The sequence below is a fragment of the Parus major genome, chromosome 4, assembly GCF_001522545.3.
Source record: "Parus major isolate Abel chromosome 4, Parus_major1.1, whole genome shotgun sequence".
In the NCBI taxonomy this organism is placed as follows: domain Eukaryota; kingdom Metazoa; phylum Chordata; class Aves; order Passeriformes; family Paridae; genus Parus; species Parus major.
In genome coordinates this window covers 7,179,277-7,201,930 of record NC_031771.1, presented here as the reverse complement: position 1 = coordinate 7,201,930, position 22,654 = coordinate 7,179,277, and the positions used below count along the sequence as shown (strand labels likewise).

At 40.9% G+C, this 22,654-nt stretch overlaps 1 protein-coding gene across 4 annotated transcripts in view; it reads right to left on the bottom strand.

The window, feature by feature from the left end:
• Positions 1-21,743, bottom strand: part of INTU (inturned planar cell polarity protein) — a 39,448-nt gene extending 17,705 nt beyond the window's left edge. For 3 of the 4 annotated variants that reach the window (XM_015625156.3, XM_015625158.3, XM_015625159.2), the window contains exons 1-3: positions 17,174-17,304; positions 12,924-13,510; positions 3,976-4,061 (exon numbers count right to left, since the gene is read on the bottom strand). In XM_015625156.3, coding sequence (XP_015480642.1) covers positions 3,976-4,061; positions 12,924-13,510; positions 17,174-17,295 — 795 coding nt within the window. In that variant the 5' untranslated portion in view covers positions 17,296-17,304. Of the gene's footprint in view, positions 1-3,975; positions 4,062-12,923; positions 13,511-17,173; positions 17,305-21,613 lie in introns of those variants that run through there. The other variant, XM_015625157.3, reaches the window with a different exon arrangement.
• Between the last annotated feature and the right edge of the window lie 911 nt (positions 21,744-22,654).

Here is a 22,654-nt window from a genome sequence, read left to right as displayed (position 1 = left end):
TTATTTTCCCAAATGTGATAAATTTTGAGAAGCCCAGGCAGAGGTAATTTATACATTTAAAAACAGACCATTTTTGTAATTGTGTATGTGTGTACACATACTTTAAGAGAGGAGTGCCAGCAAGAAGTAATGATGCTTTAAAACACCCACTGCCTGTCAAACTAGCTTGGAGAGAAGTGCCATCATCAGCTCTTACAGCTACATTTATGTCACTGGTTACCACTTTCCCCTTCCACTTTACTCCCTTTCCCAACACTTTCCATTCATTTTCTCCTCTCCTATTTGGGCTGCTATCAGCCTTTTTTCTCTTCCTCTTCCCTGGTACAGCACTGCAGTCAGTCCTGCTCTCCTGTCCTGTACTACCCCTTTCTTTTCTGACTTATCCCTCGCCCTCTCCTCATCAGTTCATTTCTGATTCCTGGCACTTCACATGAATAGGGTTCCAGGAGCATGAACACCCAGCTAAGAGGTGGCTGCTTTCTAAGACCCAGTATCTTGACAGCAGACAGTTTCAGAAGTGGAGGTTTTCTTCTCCAGCATTCTTAAGACTCCGTTCTGTTTCTCTGTCACGCCATCTGCATATATTTCAGAATATTTTCTTCACACCCTGTTTAACATTTTACAGATTTCCTCAAGCCTCAATAGTTATTTCTCTCAACTTCTACTGCATCTTGTCTATGGACATTTAGTCATGGCACTTAGGCTACAATCTCTATACTAATGACACACAGATGTCATTCTTGCTGCAGTCTACCTTTTAGTCTCTCCATTTTTAAAAAAACAAACTTAGTCTGTCTTGTCTTAGAGACACAACCATATGATCCTCCAGGGAAGAGCTCAAAACAAACTGAACTTTAACTCTCTTTCAACCTGGAGTCATCCATGCTGCCTCCCACATCACTGTAATAGAAAAGGATCAAGAGACTGCGTTTCTACATATCCTAAAAAAATATTTTATTTTTTCGTGGAGACGAAATGAATCTTCATCCTGAGCAGTGCATAGGATCTGATTTAATATGACTACTGAAGTCCCCTTTTGTAAGTACTGACTGTGAAACCTTCCACAGCTTTGATTCCATTTCTCCTGAAGAAAATCAGTTCAATGCACAACAGAAGATGACATGAAGAATGGGTAAAGCATTAATATTCCACTCTATATATCATGCTCGCATTCTCAATACTTAGAACATTTCTCAAAAAGAATTTAATCAAACTGCAAGAAGGTGGCAGGAACAGCAAACTGTGAGGGACATGGATCATCATTTTCTGCTTAGGAAAGGTGACAAAGTAGAACATGACAGAGCTCTCCACATACATGGCAGGGTAAGACATGAGCAGTTACCTTTTTCTCATAACACAGAAACATGGGGTATGACATGCACTCGATTAGATGGCACTTTGAAAGCCAGTGATAATTAACAAAATACAAATCAGTGACCTAAATCACTGCTCCAGGATGCTGTGGAGGTCAAAGGAATTTTAAAAAACAAAGGAAAACACAGAAACCCTTAACTAATTTTACAAGTCCTTTACTAATAACTTCTGGAAGCTGGAAAGTAATGATTGGAAGGTCACTCTGTATTTAATCTGCTTCTTAATACTACTATACATTTCTCAGTGTTGAAAGAGAAAATGTAGCTGTTGTACCCCTGGTCTGCCCCAGGAAGGCGTGATTTCATCTGCAAGAAAGCTGCATGGCTTGGAAGATGGATTTTATTAGACAGAGCTAGGGGCATTGCCTACCTTTTAAAGATTGCCTGCAGCTTCCTGTTTTCAGTATCTGTCTGCCACATGCTTATGGTCTGCACAACTGTAACTCAAAATTTCAGGCTGGAATTTCTGATTCTAGATGTCTGCCTCAGGCTGGATATCTTTAGAAAATTTTGAGTAAAATGGTTCTGCAACTTCTGAGTACCAGAGTAAAGAAGAGTATATTCCTTTAGCATAGCTTGCCCTTCCTATTCTGTCTTCTCTGTCTCATGGTGCTAGGGAACAGCAATTATTTTGATTACAGAAATGAGAAACAAAGGACTAATGTAGCATTTGGACTTCTGTTGCTCAGTAAATGCACTAAACTAGCCCTTACAAGCCTGGATCTAATTGCCTAAACTGAGGTAAGAAAACCAAACTAAACCAACAAAATTCTGGAAATACAATGAGATATGTCACATGGTGCAACTGAATCTAGGTAGTGAAGTTTTTGAAATCAATTCTGGCAATTTTTAACATGAATCCAGAAGAGCAGGGACTTCACTGAAATAAATAACTAGTATGTAAGTAAAAAGGCTTTAAAACTGCATTGTTTTTCGATATTCTGCAAAGAAAGATGAACAAGAACACAGTAACAATTTTGCTTGTATTACAAAATGTCAGCTACAGCAACCTTGTTTCTTCAGCAGCATGACTGCAGTGTACTGCATTGCAAAAAACCCAGAAGTCAGTATTTACATCTCCACTGGTCTATTCTAGCCACCACTCGTCTGGCTTTGGCTCAAACTGCACAGCAGAAAAGGAATAATTGCACTTTAATGAAAGGATTTGGAAAGCCACCATGACAAACTGTTACACATTTCAAGTAATCGCTGCCTGCTTGACAGATTTACTGACAGTGCAAACACTGACACCGCATCACAGGGAACTGCTCTGTGAAGGGCTGCACGGCATTTTAGCAACAAGTAATACCTACACCCTAATCTAGAGAGGATGCAATTACACAAACTGTATCATCTCTGCCTTTTTAATCATTCTGTATTTAATAACAGTTACAGCAACTCCGTATTTGGTCAAAAACGGACAAGAGAAGGTTTTTCTCCCACAGAGCTCTGCCAGTACCTGACCACAACTCCAGTAGCTCAGGCAAACTTCAGACTGTCAGATATCTTGGAAGGCTTCCTGAACTGACATCCCCAGTGCTCAATCTCACTGCAGCTGCTGATACATTTCCACAGGAGCTTGCACAAAGTAAGTTGCAAACAGAACTTTTGTGTTCAAGAAAACACAAAATTTCCACTTTTAAAAATCTCTGGACTGTAAAATATTTCTATCATTATCATCACCTTGTACATTCTACCTGAAGAAAAACTACCAAGAGACACTTTAATATTTAACCTGCTCCTACTCATACCTCTAAGTTTCAACTTTTATCTTGTCTTCCTGTCCATCAGAAAGTGAATTTTAGCAGAATGACTCAAAAAATTCCATTTTATGCCAGTAACATCCTAGATATGTAACACTCTGCTGGCTTGGCTCTGAAATAGCTATCTGATTCTTCATTACTTATTTAAATCTTCATTAGAGCTCCAAAATTATTCAGCTAGAAGAAAAGATATATGCAGTAGGTTTTGGGGCAAGAAACATCATTCATCAGGTCATATTTTTTGTAACTTTTTTTTGGTATCAATTTTTATTACTGACTTCTATCCGTTCCATCACTGTTGAGTTTTTAAAGATCTTAAAAGTATTCAATCTAACACCTCTTAGAATCCAAATAATTATTTTTTTGTATTTAAATATTAAACCAGCATCAACTTCACCATTTAAATGCTCTTAAGTATTTTTAATAGCATTCCTTGTTAATTCAGGCTTGTTTTTACTCTCTTGTGGTTTGTGAGTCTTGTTTATGTTGCTGAAGGTATAATTACTCTATTCAAGTATTTTCAGAGCAATTATTACCATTTTAAATACAGTTATTGGCAAAAAAAATCCACTACTGTTCTGCTGACATGTTTATTTTTAAGCTACACATCAGCACCTACCTATTTTCATAGGATTTTTCTGATTCTGATTTTTTATCAGAATTAAACTCTGAAATTTCTGCTCTGACTGAAGTCAAGCAATGCATTCAGAAGATAATGGAAGAAGTTTTGAGAAAAAGGCCACCTAAATTTTGTTGCCTCAGGAAAAAAAGGTTAGAAGCAGTATTAATTTTTACAGAGGATGTTTGGAATAAATGTTCAACTGTACTGTATACTGTACCTGCATAGGACCTGGAATGCAAGACAAAACCCTCTCTATGTTTTCAGAATTCACATCGACATCATTTACAGCAACAAGAACATCTCCTGGAGGTGGAACAGACAAGAAATGAGAAATTCAGTTGCTATCACAATACAGAGAAAAACACTGTCTTATTTAAAAAAATAATATGCCATTCAAGCTGTCATAAATGTCCATTTGTTATATTTAAGTAGATGTTTGCTACATGCAACACTTACCACTTTTAGTCTATTACCTCAGTGCTCTTATGGCATCATGGCCATGCTCATATCATTTGAACAAAAAATCTTAGAAATATACACTGGTTTGGGTTGGAAGGAAGCTTGAAGACCATCTAGTTCCAACCCCTTGCCACACCTTCCTTTAGACCAGATTGCTCTAAATCCCATCCAACCTGGCCTTGGACACTTCCAATTATGGGACATCCACCATGCCCAGCCTCTCTGAGCATCCCTTTCCAGTGTCCCACCATCCTCACAGTCAAGAATTTCTTTCTCATATCCAACCTAAATCTACTGTCAGTTTAAAGACATTCCCCCTTGTCCTGTCACTACATGTCCTTGTAAAAAGTGTCTCCCCATCCTTCCTGTATGCTCCCTTCAGGTACTTCAAAGCCACAATTAGTTAACCATGAAGCTTCTCTTCTCCAGACTGAATAATCCCAATTCTCTCAGCCTTTCCTAAAGAGAAGTGCTCCATCCCTCTGATCATCTTGGTAACCCTCCTGTGTAACAATTCTCCAAGCCTTTCCCCTCTAACCAGGCTTATATCACTCTTGTTACCTGACCAGAAAACACAGCAAATTCCTCAACTTAGTCTTTTCTCTTCCATTCCTTGTCCCCTGCTGTGGGTCCTCTTCTCCATGTTTTTATCTGCCAGTTTTTCCTGCCTAATGGCATCTTCTGTTTTTTACATCTGACACCCTTACCATCACTGAAAATGGGGAAAAAACCCCTTAGGATCCCAAAGACAAAGTCATTAACTGCAAGAGGAAAAGCTTTGAAAAATTAAAGACACCACCTACAAGAGCAAACACAACCAAATTATAGCTTACAAACTTAAAATCCACACTCCAGTTAAAAGTACAAAAATCAAACTGGGATTTCTATGTGAACTGAAGGAAAATATTCTCAAGAAGTATCCCAGTGGTGATTAATTGATAACCTACGCCACATCCCCCTCAAAAAGATGCATGTTTAAGCATGGAGTGTACAAGACAGATATGAGACCTGTGGAAAAGAAAACTTACTTGTGAAACCAGAAAACATAGAAGTAAAATAACATCAACAGATAAAACTACATAGACCTGAACAGAAATTGGAAAGCAAAAATAAAGGGGTTTGGACCATTCATTGTTTGGCCTTTTCTTGGAATGTAGGTGACTGATTCCATCCAGAGTATTCCTTACAGTCCTATTCACCTGTGCTCAAGAAAAAATCAAATTGGATTAGATAAACAGAAGTAATACTGCTACAACATGGGAAATTAACACCATTAATTAAACTATTAAATTAGAAAATTTGAAATTAGAACAATGGGAAATTAAGAATCTCTTGGTTAAACACAAGGTGAGCAGAGCCTAGGTTAGAAAGCAGATAGAGTGGAAATCAGAAGGTGCTGCAGACCCTAACCAGAGAATTCTAAAGAACTTTCACTGTAAAGGTATATATAGAATATATAAAGAGCAAACTACCTAATATGAAGCAACATAAATTTATGACAAAAACTGTAAGAAGTGACTTCCAGGATTTGGTATTCATTAGTTCCTTTAATGAGGCAAATATTCAACTTTAGAGCAACAAAACAGGCCTTATTTTCTACTTGCTGTTATTTGGTGGCACTTTCAGTTGTCTCTGCCTTCTCTTATGAAAATTAATTAATTAGTTTCTAGCTTGTATCTTCTGTAGATAGGGAAATAAAATAAATTAGCTTCTTACTTAACACTGAAAGTGACTCAATCCCAAGGTCATTCTTATGTGTGAACTAAAAATACCAAGAGCTCCTATGACCGAGCAAATTGAAACCAAGCTTCATTTTGCTTGAGCTGCACAAAGACTCCCCTAGAAAGTACCTCCACATCCTCCCCGAGATGATTAACACAGCGTTCATCACTCAGGCAGTGGAAAGGGATTAGAAAAAGGATATGGATTTGCAGAAAAAGTGCATGTTTAGCATAGTTATATTTTAAGCCTTGACTTGGCAACAAAGATGTCATCAACTGCAGAAATAAAGCACTGAACCACTGTAAGGTTCAGTGTGTATTTCAATTTTCCAGAGAGAAGATTTGCTCAGCTCAAACTGACACGGTGCTAATGACATGCACACTATGGAAAAGCACAGCCTGAGTCTCTAAGGTCCCTCTAAGGTCTCTCAGTTCCCTGAGAATCTATTCATGGCCACAGAATGCTCAAGAAGACTGACAGTTACCATTATTTCTATGTTCTACCTTGTTTTTAAATACCTTCAAACTGCAACTGGGCTTCTTCCCAGTTACAAGGTTGATTGCTCAAAATCAGTGCAACACACAATCAAGGCCAACAAGAGACAGAACACTTCTTAACTAACCATCAGCAAAGAAACACTGAATACCTCCAAAATGGAAGCAATATTCCTCTTTAATACACCAGTTGCTCACTCTTCTTTTACATTAAAAGGAAAGTCATTACTACTCCTGAATGCAAAACCAAGACAATGTTGCATTTTGTTCTACACACAAAAGCGTTTAAAGATTTTCTTTTTCAGGAAAGAGCTCTCTCCTCAACCTGTGTGTTTCTTGATGCACAGCACAGTTAAGTTTTAGCCTGTCAAATCTTCAGCACAACAGTAATTCAAAGACAGAAAAGCTGAAAGTTAAACAGCATTTAAAAGGAACTCAGTAATTTCATGCCAGAGCCCCAGGACATGAAAATTAGTAATGAAAAGCAGAGCACTCAGGCTACTCTAATATAACAAGAATTATAAACAGGATTACCATGTTCCTTGTTAAGAACACTGTATTAAAGATCATTATTCGCAACTGCAAGAGAAAGCATAAATTGCTCTTGTACTCATCTTCAGCTCATCTGCTTAAACAAGTTGTTTGTGCTCTGTTTGTTTGACTGGATCCTTAGGAATTCTGTTGTAAAGCCATTCAGAGGAGCTGCACACACTTTGTGAAGATGTCCACACCTTAGCACTTGAGGGAATGTTTTGGAACTGCATCTCCCAGGGTGGAATAGACAAAGACACTTTGAAAGGAGAAGAGCCATCAGTATTTACATGTTACATACCCCAAGTGTTTTATTTATTCAATGCCTAATGTACACATGTAAAACTTTCATTGCAGCAGTAAATATTTATTCCATCCAATTGGTAAAAATGTAATCATGGACCATACATGGAACAGCTTTCCATAGCACACAGCCCAAGCAGTCCTGTAAGGCTGCCTTCCATCTGCCAGAAAATGTTGTATCCCTATCAAAGAAGAGCAACTTGATACACAACAGAAAATCTTTACTGATTAGTATGGCTTTTCCAGAACTGGGGGAGGAGGCAGTGAGGGTGGCTGTTTGCTTTTTTTCTTTTTTACTTTTTACTTTTCTTTTTGCCACACACAACAGCAGTCAAAGAACAGAGACTATGAAGTAACAGAATAAAAAACATCACTGGGCAGAGTATGAGCTGTGTGAAATTACAAACCCAGAGTAGTCTTAAAACAGGACATGACCACAAGATCTACTCAGTGTGACGATTAACTGCACTAAAAGAGTTAATACACACAAGTTGTACTTTGTAAGAGCTTGACATCTACATTTTATTTGAGAATTGTTTCTTGCCCTTTAGCAGTGTGAAGAACTTACAGAAAGACAGACTGATTCTGGTTTTCAGACATTTATCATGTAAAAAAAATTATACAACTGTATGAAGTTTAATCTAATTTCACTTACTTAATGCTTAAACAATTCAGGTTAAGTGAAATAAATGTAAATAGCTTTTGCAATTGTTTAAGTTGGTCTAACTCAATGGTCTGCAGAGTTAAGTCAAACCACCCCAATCTAAAACATCACTGAATTACAGGGAGAAACATCAGAATAAAGTACCACTCAGTTCCATTTTTAGAGATGCAGTGAGCCACTGCAGTAGAGAAGAGGAACTTTCTTCAGGCAGCTCCAGGGTATCATTCCTTAAGTCAATAAATTTATCTTTAGAAAAAAGACAGTCCTTCTGAAAGAAAGTGGTTTAGATTATGTATTAGGAAGAGATTCTTTCCTGTGAGGGTGGTGAGGCCCTGGCACAGGTTGCCCAGTAGAGCTGTGGCTCCCCCATCCCTGGGTGTGTTCAAGGTCAGGTTGGATGGGTGTAGCGTGGGGTTAGGACTAGATGGCCTTTAGGGACTCTTCCAACCCAAACTGTTGTATGCTCTCTGTAAGGAAAGAAGTTTAATGACTTAAAAGTCATAATAATCAATGATCAAGCTTTTGTGTTCCATCGCTTACTGCGGAAAGATTTTCAGTTCACAAAGAAACTGTAAGACATCCATACGTGTTCTCTGCACAATGTTAAAGCAGGGCTCAGCTTTACTTGAGTGATGAAACAGAAAGAGGCGAGGCAGGAATTCTTTCTATTTTATTTGTTCTCATCAGAAGAGACTTCTCCCATCCAGTCAGCAGCAGCTGACCAGTGTGTGTTGATCCCAAACACTCAGTCTGCACACAGCTGATGGAATTATTCCCGCTCTTTAAGGACAAAGTTTAGGAAAGTCTTTGGCACTGGTGGTATTCCTAGAACGTTTATTTCTGCATTGTCCATCTCTTTGCCACTTGAGGCACAAGACTATGACTTCTGCTAACCATCCTTTCCCTAGAGATAACCTGAAAGCACCATTTCTAAAACTAGATCCCCACTCCCCACTGCACTAAGCCAAGGGACACCTACTGCCAAGTGAGCACCACTTTCCACACTGTGATGGGAAGTGCACATTTTTTTTCTGAAATCATGAGAATCAAGTTGGTCCCTTGGGAGAGGATGGAGGACAATCTTGTCATGGAATCCTGATACTTAGTTTTCTCTGTTCCCCGTAATGACTCGGTGGGAGCACTTATAAAAGTTCCCATATGCCTCTCCAAAAAAGGCAAGCTATGGAACGCATTCCTCCTGAAGTAAGGCAGATCAATTACTTGTTTTGCAGTTAGCAGGCTGCTTTCATCCAAACCAGTGCTGCTGTGCTTCAACAGGACATTAAAAGAACAAAAGCCACATCCCAAACGCCACAGCAAAGCTTACACAAATGCTGTTCCCATCTTGTGAGCCCAAAATCTCTACTTTGGAGAGTCTTTTCAACAATACACCATGTATGGCAATTCTACATAAAAATCTCAATCTCTCCCAATATTTTGATCCTTTCAAGGGCTTTCTTTCCTGACAGGACTCTAAGGATATGGACCTTTCAAGTGAAGTTAGCAACAGTACCTGTAGCTTTTGTATACATGTTCAAAATGGGATTATCATAGCCCATCTTTACTATAAGGCACAGTTAATTCTTATCAGTGGGGAGTTTTCACAAATTTTTGACAATTGTACATACTGATCAAGTGAGAAGATTCATGCTGAGCTATTTAGCTATGGGAGCAATAAGACACCTTCAAGGAGAATAAAAACACTACGCTTTACTAGTGACAAGAGCTTTTCTGTATTTCCAGTGTCATTGGAATTAATTTTTTATTTTTACTATGGTAAAGATGATGCTTATCAGCATTTACAAGAACTTTTTCCTAGTGTGAATCCAACAGGTTTCAATTTGAAGGAGGATGGGAACCAAATTATAATGGCATTATCTATAACAACCCTTATTTGTCAGGACCAAAATGTGAGTATTTTGAGAAGTTTTTGCTCTTTGAAGATATGCTCAGTCTTCCACAGCAGACCAAGCTTTGCATAATGTTGCAAATTAACTGAAGCAAGGAAAATATTCTGCCCAAAAATACAAGACACTTAAAAAGCACAGGATAGAAGCAAATGTATTTCTTCTTAACCAAAATGAAAGTGGCAACGAGTTTAAAAATTAATGAGGGCTCTTCTGTTTCAAAAATTTAAGATGGGTGCTGGCCTGCTAAATGTAAAAAGAAAAGATAAATGAACTGATAAACAACACATGGATAGAGTGCCATCTTTTTAGAGTTACAAAGCAGCAGGGTTTTTTAGCTTGCAAAATCGCTGTATTTACTTTCATATGGTCAGTGCCTGCATTCCACTTGTTTAATAAAGTACAGGAACAAGACTTACGACTTCCATATGCAATCTTAAAACCAAAAATTAAAGTGTATTGCACAAATAATAAACAGATGTTTTAAGTGTTCAAAGCTATAAGGGATACACATTTCAAAACAAATATGAGAAGCCACCTGAGGAAAGTGATTATTAAGGATGGAAAAAGAAGTTACTTCTACTAAAAATGCTGAAGCATAAACCCCTCTGTGAGTCAAAAATGAGTGCTGCAAACCGGTCACAAGGAAGACAACCAGATACCATTTTAAAGCATGTATTTTTTAAAGGAAAATATAATTTGGAATTGCCTCACAAAAGACTACTGCCAAGCTGGTCTCGACCACTGAAGGCCACTGAAATATTATAAAGCGAAACAAGAAGAGATTAATGTTTATGCACATACATGTCAATGGAGATGAACAAAGTTATAAACAGAGCAGCCAGCAGGCATTGTGCTGTGCTGATCAGGTGTTCCTCCCTTGTGATGGCCTAAGAAGCTGCTGACTTTTGTGCTAATTCTTCAGTTTTAGAATGACCACAAAAAACATCCTTTAGTGGCTGTGTCCACAATTCTCCACATGACTCCAAAAACCTACTATGATCAAGAACAACTGAAAGGCAAAGTTTTTCTGTTATTGTTCTTGAACTTTTTGTCCAACTTCAGCTCCTGTGACACTCTGAGGAGCTATCTATTGAGCTCTACTGGATTCTAAATCAGGCTTTGGGTGTACACCACAGCAGTCCCACTCTGTGATGTGGAGTACAGAAGCAGTAAATCGGACAGATTTTTGACAAGAATGGAATTTTTTTTACTGCATATTCTTTATGCAGAAAAGACTGAAATCTGAGCATAAAATTTATGCAAAGCATCCCTATTTCTAGACACCACATAAAAATTCCAGAGTACTCAGCTTCACTATAGATATATAATTTGAAAGTATTTTTATATGAAAATTATACATTTTCCACTGTTGGCACTGAACACAGCTCATTTTCCCAGTTAAGAGCTGAATAACCCCAGTATGCTTATTTTCAATGTGCAAAAAAACAAGGCAAGTGCTGATGATAGCCTAGGACATAATAAAGTGCAAGACTCTTCTTAGATTAAGCTTAATGTTCTGCTATTTGAAACAAACAAACAAAAAAGCCCCACAGTTTTTATGCTCACTAGCTCTGGGAAGCATTAAGTACAGCAGATGAAATACTATCTCTAGCTAGGTCAGCTTGATCTCCTGGATCTGGTATTTGCCTACACTGTTCTGACTTCACACCTGCTCTCACAAAAATGTTATTTATAAATCTGTGTCCCAAAATTAACTTGCAGGTTACAAACACCCACTCTTACACTAATTAGATTAAACACCCTTAAGCAGATCGAGTTGAAACTCACTCTTTCCTCCCCCTCAGCCCACATCCCCCACGCTTTTTGACTAATCAGTTCTTGCTGGTAAAATTTGAAAGTTATCCAATTTTCCCTCTGGAGTATTCTCTAGCATCTCTACCAAAAACACACGCTGGAGCAATCAGCCAGTTGAAGCACTATGTGCCTTTTTACACACACAACACTGGAATTTCAAAAGCACTCATGCTGACTTTGTGGGATTTGTGCTAATTATAGCATTAAGATTTTTAATTATCTTCTAACCAACATCACATCTTTGCTCTCCCACTCTGTGAGCAACCAGCTTCAAGAGTAATTAAGTAATCTTTCACCCTTTACAGATGTGGCCTGGTTGTTTCACATTTACTGTCTCCGAGGTTGATGTCCTGTGAGTGCCAAGTTTTGAGTGGCCTCAATGCTGGGAGTGGGAGTTATTTCTGCTCCCTCATTACCCCTCACAGCAGTTCATTCCCCTCCATCATTCACGTTTGGGTGCCTGTCAGACCTTCTGTGACCCAAGTTTAACTTACTCCACTAGCAAAATACTAGAAAGCGGATTTCTCTTCTGGGTTAGTTTCCTGGCAGGTTATTTCCTCAGCTCATGGAAGCGCCCAAGCAGCCAAACCAAAACAAAGGCTGTACTGGCTCACTGCCTTCCCAAACTGCAGTCCTGCCATGGATTTGGAGCCTCCCAAAGTCACAGCTGCAGAAGAAGCTGCTGTTGGGATGTGCTAAACAGAAAAATATCCAAACAAGGCTGTGGAGAAAGTTTGTAACATAAGAATGTATCTTACTCAGTATTTTTTCCCCTCATTTTTATGATACAAAACCCATTTAAAACATATATAAATATAATATATATATATTTAAAGTGGTAAGGCTTTTTTATCTAAGGGGGATGCTGTGGAGAAGAATGAAATCTAACTACAGTATCTGGCAGACTAGAGGTTTGCTCCAGTCCCACTTATCTACTGATCAAATCCTCAGTTAAAACCCGAAATTAAAGGTGGTGGGGGGAGGTATTTCTTGCTCCAAGCTGCTCTGAATACTAAGGGGTGGTCATCTCCTTGTTGTTTTAACACCTTTCAGGTTATGCCACATCTTCTTAAAAGCAGTAATACAGTAAAACTCGCTAGATAAACCACATCAGATGCAACGACATGGACTTAAAATAATCCCTTGAGAACCGATGCAGATGCTTACGTCTCAGGAATATTCAAGTCAGCTGCCTCTAACAGCAAAAAACCCCTAAATCTTCATATTAAAGGAAGAGTGCAGAAGTCAGCTATTCCCTGTTACTTACCAATCAGGATTTGACCTGTTTTTATTGCAGAGCTACCTGGCACCAAGCCATGTACCACAAGCTTCTCTTCACTGACTCCTCCGGTGGCTTTATCCCTCCTGCCTTGTTTTTCCACTCTTCTGCTGCTCCACGAAGACTGATGGACAATCCCTACTAAGGCCTCCAGCAGCCTCTGCTGCTCTTCTTCCCCAGCACTGTAGAGTTTTCTGGGATTTACATAAACAGATACATCTTTGTACTTTTGCTGAACAGTGACACCCGTTTTATGAGCAGACTGGTGTTTCAATATGGAAGTAGGACCAGAGGGTTCCTGGTTGCAGCTTCCACTGCCTTTCTTACTGGAACGCTTTGGTAAAAGACTTTTCTTTTTTAGCATTTTGGTCCATTTCTTCAGTTCATACTTTCTTTCCTTTCGCGATCCCTCTTGAATAATTTCAGCTTCATTTTCACGAAACCTGACATGATTCACTGCTGGCATTTCTGGACAGCTGTTCTGAAGCAGAACTTCTTCTTCACTTTCACTTAATTCCAAGTAAAATAATTCTCCATTTTTCTGCACACTATCCAACCACTCAGGCTCAAGGTCACTGGAAAAGAAAGAAGAATGATCAGTGGATTCTGATAAGGAAGATCACTATGCAAGAGAGATCTGATTATTTTAAGTAGGGAGGAGACAGAGAGAGTGCAAGGGTCGAATAAAAAGCAGGAAAAAAACCAGCTGCCTCCTGAACATTGACAGCTCAACTGCTTGAAGTCTGCCATGAGGGTTAGAGTTTGTTTTAGATAAATGATGGATATGGCAAGGAAAGACATCCCTCTCTCCAGTAAAATAGTTTCTTCAAATGCCTGAGAGAAAACCAGCTATTGCAAAAAGCAGTATTCTCTTTTCAGAAAACAAACATTTCTTTGACATGCAAATTTTAATTAGTAATTACATTCATGTGCACAATGGGACTTTCTCTTAAGAAAAAAATGTCCATTCTATTTGTTCTTTCCCATTTTTTTCCCTTATGTATTTGTAATATAATCATGGCATGGTTTTTGAGGTCATCCTGTGCAAAGCCTGAGGATGGACTTGTTTTTCCTTGTGGGCTCCTTCTAACTCAGGATATTCTGTAATGCTATGGGAACACAGACTGCACTGACAGTCCTTTGGGAAGAGAAGATAAACATTTTAAAAATCACTTAGATTTAACATTAAAAACCCCCAAAACAATATAAGATGAAATCTAGGTAACAATTCTTAAAAGCCAAGCTCCAAACAGCAGATGCAAAAATAGTAAAAATGCAAAGAGGCAGCACTGCTACAGAAACAGATCTGGCAGCTGGCGTGGATCACCCGAAGCCAAGAGCAAGACATTTCTGCAAAGCAAAGGCAAAGCAGCTCTAGGATGTAACAGAAACATCATCAGCATGGTGCAAAAAAATTTTTGTCCTAATTTGGCAACGGTGATGTGTCAGCCATGTCCACTTTTGGATAGTAGGTTTTAAGAAAGATGTAATAACTGGAACAAACCCAGAGCAAAGAGACAAATGCTAAGTAGCCTATAAACACATTTAAAGGGAAGGAGACTGAAGGAAATCATACTCTTTTTGCTGAGGAAAAAAAACCAAAACAAACCAAAAAATGCCTGCTGAGGGACAACAGACCAAATGAACCTCGAGTCAAACCATGGAGAGTTACTCCAGATAGATGAGACTCAACAATGGCCAAAGTAAGAAGAGTACTCAGAGGTTTAATTATCTGGAATGCTCTGCATGGAAGATTTTCAGGAAAAGACAAGACCAGTTAATTCTTCCTAACCAGATGAGAAAGAGGTCTCTCTGTTTCATAAAAATCATATAAGGAAAAACAAGACTGGAGATTTTCATCATAATTATATACAGTAGTTTAATGTTAACATTAATACATTTTACACTAGACTATTATTGAATAAAGAGTGCAAATCAGATTTAAAGCTAGTAATTAATATTCAAATAGAGCATTAATTTGCAAACACAGATAAATGATAAAGTTCCAAAGTTTAGCTGAACAGAGAACATTATAAAGACATTGCACCAGAGCACCTTTAGGGGCTCAACAAGAGGATCTGTCTGGACTAGCAATACAGAAGACATTGGCATTGCTCTCTTTCAGGAGCCCAAGTTATTGAGAAAAGTCTATGGGTCTTGCAGGATGAAACATCACCTAGCTCCTCTGCATTTATTAGCTTTTTTTGCCCAAATACACTGTGTAAAGGAAGAGCCACCACCTGTGATAATTTGGCTATGACTGAGCGATAAATCCAAATTTGTGATTTCTGCTGAGTTTCACTCCAAATCCTGAGCTCTTATTCAACAAAGTATCAGAATGCTAACAAAACCTAAAGGCTGTCAAGGGCACAGTCTTTCTGATTCAACGGCTCTCAGAAGGTGGTAGGCAAGAAATAACAAGAGAAGAGCTTTTCCTTGGTTTGCTTTTTAAGGAGTACTCCCACATTCTGGCGTATGTAAGCAAAATTAAGCAAAACCAAACAAACAAAAAATTCCATTCCAAAACCCCACACAAAACCCAACCAAACCAACCACCCCCCCCCCCCCCAAAAAAAAAAACCCTAACAAAAATGAAACACTAGAAATTTACAAAGAAATAACATCTGGATTAGCAAAACTCCTGTCATGTATGATAGGATTTTTATTCCCTCTTTAAAAGAGACTGTGATCTTTGGAAAAGCTGTTTCTTCTTTGGGGTAGATGTCAAAATTTCAACCTGGCTGTCAGTTCATACACTCACGTTCTCCAGGTTTATTCTCTATTTTTATTAGAACAATATGGACCACGGGAAAAGAAAATGGTGTGGGCATATCTGGTGTTTACTCTGGGTTCACCCAAACAGAACAACTCCAGAGAGAAGTCAAGAAGGAATTGTACTGTAAAAAAACTCCCACTTTCCCCATACAGATCCACACAGACATCTGGAAAAGCAAATCTGAAACAAGAAGCCTGCACCTAGGATGAGAGGTTTCTCCCCCAATGCTGTAGTGTCACGATAAATTGAAACCAAGCAAGGAAAGAAAAAAGAGGAAAAAGAAATAAATCTTATTTTGATCTCTTTTCCCTTGTGTCAAAACAAGTGCTTACACAATAACCTCAACTTGCCTCTAGGACTGGAAGCTTCAGTCAGGGGAGCTAAAAAACTTGAAGGCCTGCATTTCTCTAAGAGTAGTTTCTCTGATCCCACACATGTATTTTTTCTTTGGGATAAATGTCTGAAAAGCTGTGCTGACTGAAATTGTCCACTTAGGAAAGAAAGGATCAAAGTTCTGCTGGATAAATTGTTATATAGATAAATTATTTAAAGTATTACAGTTATTATTATTAATATTAAATGTGTTATGTGCTGAAGTCTGTCGAACAGCTTTATTCCCTGAACATATATAAAGAATGACAGTAAAAAAGCATTTTAGATTAAAGAATTGAGAAACAAAAAAAAACAAACACACAAAATATAAAAAACCATGGCTTCAGGCTGAAGCAGTTACAGTTGACTTCTAGCTTGTAAATATAGGAATAAAGTAAGGTAGGTGTACATACAACAGCTTTGTCTCTGAGCCAGAGGTACAGGGCAGCTATGAATTAAACTACACTTGAACACAATTCTAACTTCTCTCACTTAAATCTTTTTTTTCCCTCCACTGTACACACAGCGTGATGAAAATAACATGCTGCATGAAATGCTATGAATTACGCCCTGAAATACACATTTGAAGTGTCAGGCAGAGCTGTTTTAACACAGGGAACCCAAGTTAATGTTTTAAGTTTAACTTCATCCGATTTTAAAAAGTTACAAATAAATTAAAGCTCTGGACGTTACATTTATAACTTTAAAATATGTATTATTACAGAACTGCCTTCTGACTTAGGACACTAAAAGACGAAGACTACACCTTTCTTGCTAAAGCATGTGCCAAAGTCCCTCCATCCCCTCTGCTTGCCAGCTGTGATGTGGGACGCGGTGCAAGGACTGCCCGAGCTGAACGCCCGCCGCTTTACAGCCAGGGCTCTGCAGAGACACTGCCACAAACCTCACACCGTTCTCTGCTCCTAGAGACGAGCCGAGCCAGCCCAGCCCAGCCCAGCCCAGCCCAGCCCTCAGCGCTCAGCGCCGGGGGGCTCCCACCGCCTCCCGCCGGGCTACGCTGCGCAGGGGCGGCGCGACCCCCGCACAGCCCCCGGCCACCGCCGCTCGCCCTTCCCGGCCCCGCCCTTACTCGGAGCTCGTAGACGGCGAGGAGCCGCAGGAGCCGCTCTCGCTGCCGGTGCCCACGGGCTCAGCGTCTTCTGCCCCGGCCGGCTCCATCCCCTCGGCAGCGTCGCTCCCGCCGGACGCCATGACAGCCGCGCGCCAGGCGGGGCACGTGACGCGCGCCGCGCCCTCCCAATGGCCGGCGCCGCCGCGCGCCATGGAAACGGCGGGAATCGCGAGGGCCCGGCTGTGGGAGGCCGCGCTGCCGTCGCTCCGCGGGGATAAATCTTCCATTGTAGTGGGAATTTCCATGTGCTTATTTCCCCCAGCCCTCGAACGACTTTCCCAGGCTCAACAGAAACGCATCATGAACCAGACTTTATTTAGTTGCCTGATTCCACGGTCCCAGCACCCGTCCCATAAAGGACACCCTTAGTGAAACTCGGGAGTCCTGGGGTGAGGCTCAGAGCGTTGTAAACAAACACAGATCAGGAGGGGCAAACACGAGGTAAAAAGTGATTCTCGGGTCAACTGGTAAGCAATGGGATGCCTCTGTGCTTTATTTTATCTGCTCTTATATTAAACGAGCTGTGAGAAATTAAAGTAGCTTCTCCTTAGGTTTGTCAGAGCAGTGCAGTTCAGGAGAAACAAGGATGTGACAGACCCAAACAAGGTACCTTAAAATAGCCCGTGCATATTTTAAGGTACCTTAAAATTTTCACTTATAAAATCATGCACAGTCGAGAGAGAGAGAGAAAAAAAAAAAAACAACCAAAAAAAAGCACCCTGCTCGGTTTTCAGGACTTAAATTATTCACAATAATGAAAAACAAGACCTATGGCAGCCCTGCAGACAACTTGCCGTGTAGCTGTGTCAGTAAACCCATCAGGACACACATGGTGAGTAGGGAAAGGGATGGAGAGTAATTGTTGGAACATTTTCAATGTGCTGGATTGAATCTCTGCTCAGTGGGATATTTGCACAGCTTCAGCAGTGAGGTTTTATAGAGCTGGAACACTACGGAGGAGTGACAGAATCCTGGTATGAAATTCCTGTACTTGAAACTGCGTTAGGGAAGCGTATATTAGTAGGTGTGATTTCAAGTGAATTAGCAGATAGAAATGTTTTGGACTCACATCCATGTAATTAAGGCTTCAACTGGAGTAAAAATACATATATTAAGTACTGTGGCCATTCTGAAGTCCCTGTACAAGACCTGATTTCACAGATAAATTATTTTGTATGGTTATCAAGACTACAAACGTATCCAGAGAGGGAGACAGAAACATTCCCTAAAGAAAAAAGTTTGTTCTACTATGGTTTCATTTGAAAGTAGGTGAGATATACTGTCCCACCCTCCCTAATTGTGCTTACATTTGCAAGCACTTTTAATACACCGAGCAGCACACTGAAGTGTTTCTGTAGAGAAGTGGTAGTCAATGCCAGATGGTGCTGTGTTAGTTAAATTTCACTGAGTTCAAGAGTTGATTAATTGGTTCCAGTTGTTTGCTCACTAAGTGAGAAATACAGGCTCTCTTTCAGGAGGCAATGGTCTTACACCACTTGCTATTTTATAGGAATCAGTATATTATGAGTGGAAGGATGATGGAAGGCTTTGGTCCTCTGAGAGGAGTAGCTGGGAGCCACCTAAAGACTTCGCTGAAATGAATGTGGAATTTTTGCTGCTGTGGGAACAATTAAAGATTGCAGGATATATCTCACACAGCAGGATCTTATTTTAGTGAAGACACAGATTTTCTCACACAATCCCTCTTGAGAGGAAAGCCTCTCATTTCTTGGGCATAAATATTAGAACAAGACTTGAAATAATTTGTCTTCTGGCAGACACTTTACACTTAATCCGAGTAGCTGGGGCTGATGCTCCTCACTAAGGAATCCATGAGCCTTCTATGCCAAGTTACTGTTTTTAACATGCAGATGGTAAAAATCTTCCAGGGGGCATCACTGGCATCGATAGCACTGCTCACCCTCGCTGTGGACAACTGGGTAATGAGCACTTAGGAGTGGATAATTAAAGCCTGAAGGTTGTCCTGATTAGCTGTTCCTGCAAAGAACTAAATCCACGTGTAGGAATTTATTTCCTGAACAAGAGTTTCTTGTTACTTTTTTTTTTTTTTCCTTAACCTGTTTCAGAAGCTGTTGTGCTTTAAAAATAACAGCCGGCCTTGATCTATGCCTTTATTCAGGAGGAGACTGAAGTTAAAAGAAGACAGGGTATAGGACACACTAGTTCCATGCTTCAAATTACAGCTCTTCATTAGTGATAATGAGGTAAAAAGGCCCTAAGTAACTTGTTAATGTTTCATTTTTTTATTTTCTGCTTGGTTTCAGATCACTTAATATTTCCAGGAAGGCACTATCAACAACTGGACGGAAACAAATGATACACTGATAAAATGTGATACGTTACAAGCAGATGTAAGGAAAGAGGAAAATTGTTTCATCTCTTTGTTTTTTCAGTTGTGTTTCTTGCTTACACCTGCTTTTTTGAAAAAGAAAAAACAGCCCCCACATAAAAATATGAGTGACATTATGTTCCAGCTATTGATTCCTGGGTTTTTTTTATTCCTCCAGTGCACAGCATGAGCAAAATATGTCAGAAATAATTCCCTCTTTTGTAAAATTAATGTCAGCAATGCAACTTTCCCCTCCCCTGCCCAAGTCTTTCTTAAAGGAAAATATATATATTTCACAGGGACCCCTTAGTAGTTAAGATTTTTTGATTATAAGGTTTCCATAAAACCATGTAAGACTGTGATGACAGAATCTTCTGCTCACAACTCCTCTGACAGGACTGTGTAGAGACCACCCACAGCAAAGTGGCATGAATTGAAGAGTGACACTGGGCTGTCATTTTAGTTGGGATTTTTACATATAAACAGACTCCACAGAGAATGGAGGCTACCTCTGACACCAAAGGAGCAGAATTTTTGTGAGCAAACCCTCTAGTACTCAATAAATGGAACAGAAAGAATATTCTGACTTCTTGAGCTTTCTGTATCAACTCTGACCACAGAAGGTATTTCAGAGGAACACAAAACCGACACGAAGACAGCCTTGAAGAATAGTACAACCCGTGAACAGTAGTACAACCCATCTCATTCTTTTGAAAAACACTCTTGGAGAGTTAAGAGTTCTCTCCAGAATGAAAAGGAGCTGTAATTTTCATTTTTTTCCCCTACTGCTTTTACTTCACCCTAAATGTTTTAAATTTTCTTTTTTTAGGATCACCTGCTATGCATAGCAAGCATGTCAGGCATGAAAGAAAACCATTATTTGCAGTCAACATGCAAATGTTGCAGGCATGAGTAGCCTTATTCCACTCAGAATATATTCACGTAAGCAGTACCACGGGGCAGCATGTTTTTAATCCATCTCTGAAACAGAACATTTTCTGTGAAGTCACTGAAAAGTTCACGGTGTCATGTTGGCATACAAGCACACTTATTGTGCATAAAGCAGCCTCAGAGTGCCGTGCCGGAGCAGGCTGATCCTCCTTGCTGTGCTCTGTGTTTGCATCCCCAGTGCTCACAGGAATGGATTTCACACGGCTGCTCCGTCTGACGCCTTGAGCTGGAGTTAATAACCGCTTGTTAGTTTCCATAGCAAGAGCTGCTTGGAGCTGGCACTCGAAGTGCCCGTGCGCTTTTTCTGTGCAGCTGGAAATAAACCAGCGTGGCTGAGAAACAGGAAACTGACGCTTAGCAGAACTGGAGATGAGCCTTGGATTCTACTGAATGGGATGCATTTTTTCTCTGTAAAGTCTCTGCGGCTGTCAGCTAGCACATGGAAAATGCCATTTAGGGTGGCTTTCAGAGTCCTGCACGGGCCTACTGGGCAAGATCCTATTGTCGAGATGTCTTTGTCGGGGGATACCGTGGAAAATTGCACGTTAGGGATGGTGAATGCAGGAGGAAAAGCAGCTGCTTGGCATACAGCGTGCCGCCTCCTGCACATCCACTTAGGGATTTCTTTCCAATCCCTCTCGGATTTGTGTGTGAGTTAGAATGCACACAAATCCCCTCCCCTTAGAGAAGAGTTCAAAACGCTTATGCATTGATGCAACAGCATCAATCCGTACCAGAGCATCAGCACTTTTCTCTGCACATGTAAGAGTCCCGGGCGTAGCCCCGTCGCTCCCCTCACCTGCACGTCCTCCCCTTCTCCAGGAAGAAGGGAGGGAAGCCCAAGGGCACTTCGGATCCCCTCCGGCAGCCGCCCCTTCCCTCCCCTCCCCTTTCCTTGCCGTGCTCCCCGAGGCAGTCCCGGCTCACAGCCCATGTCCCTTCCTGCCGCCGGGACCACAGGGGAGCTCGCCGGGGACCCGCAGGCACCCCGGTCCCTCGGCCCGGCGGGTCCTGCCCTGCCGAGGGCCAGGGGTGCCGGAGCATCCCGAGCTCGGCAAAGCCATCCCGGGCGGCCGCGCCCCGTCCCCGCCACTGACCTGTGCAGCAGGACGCTCTGCACCGAGTCCAGGTCCTCCAGGTTCCTGGTGACGGGCCGCGGGATGCTGTACCTGCCCGTCCCGAACATCGCGGGCGGCAGCCCCGCATGGCACTGCGGCGGCCAAGGGCAGGTGGGAGCCCCGGAGCCCCCGAGCCCGGTCGGCCCCGCCCGGGACCCAGCGGCGCCGCGCCGCGGGGCGCGGGGGAAGCGCGCCGGCTCCTGCCGGGACCGCGCTGCGGCACGGGTTGCTGTCTGTCACGGAGCTGAATCCCTGAAAGCCCGGCTTGCTGGTAAACGCAGCAAAGCAGTTCCTAGCTGCGGCCGTGGATTTTTTTATTTCCTCCCCCCAGAGCTTCATCCCCAGCTCCCGCTATGTGAGAAAATTGTTCTTCCCCGTCTATTTTCCTGTCGGTCAAAGTAGTGAATTACCCGGTCGATCCCCTCTTTCCATAAATAACAATATGGATAATTACCAATTCCACAAAATCCAATCCAGTCTTTGGTTCCCGCTTTCACAAAATTTTAGTTACAAGTGGTTTCAGGTGATCACAGGACTCCTTACTGGGTTCCCAAATGTAAAATTCTGATGCAGTATATTGAATGAACAGGGACGTGAATGTATAAAACCCATCTCTTCACCGTTTTAATTCTTTCCTGTGAACTGCCATAATTTATTTTCTCTGCTCACTTTTATGAGGTCAGTTTTCTCTAATGATGAGAATTTTTCAAGATGTGGTCATCTCTTCTAGGTTTTCTCCACCAGCTGACATAAGATCAATAGCTAATAAAGTCTTGCAATCTGTTATAAAAACCATGGATTTTAGTTTCCCTCAGACATTGTGCCTGAGGTAATTACAGCAGCACAGCAATGCAGTAGTTTCCCAGAAAGACCATTAAGAGTGGGACCACTGGCATGATACACAATGGATAGCAAACTGGAAACCACTGAATATTTTGGCACCAAACTCCGTGGGATGGTGGACATCACATGGAGCAAAAGCGTCAGCTTTTTGGGAGACTTTGGCTTGAGTAGGCGGTG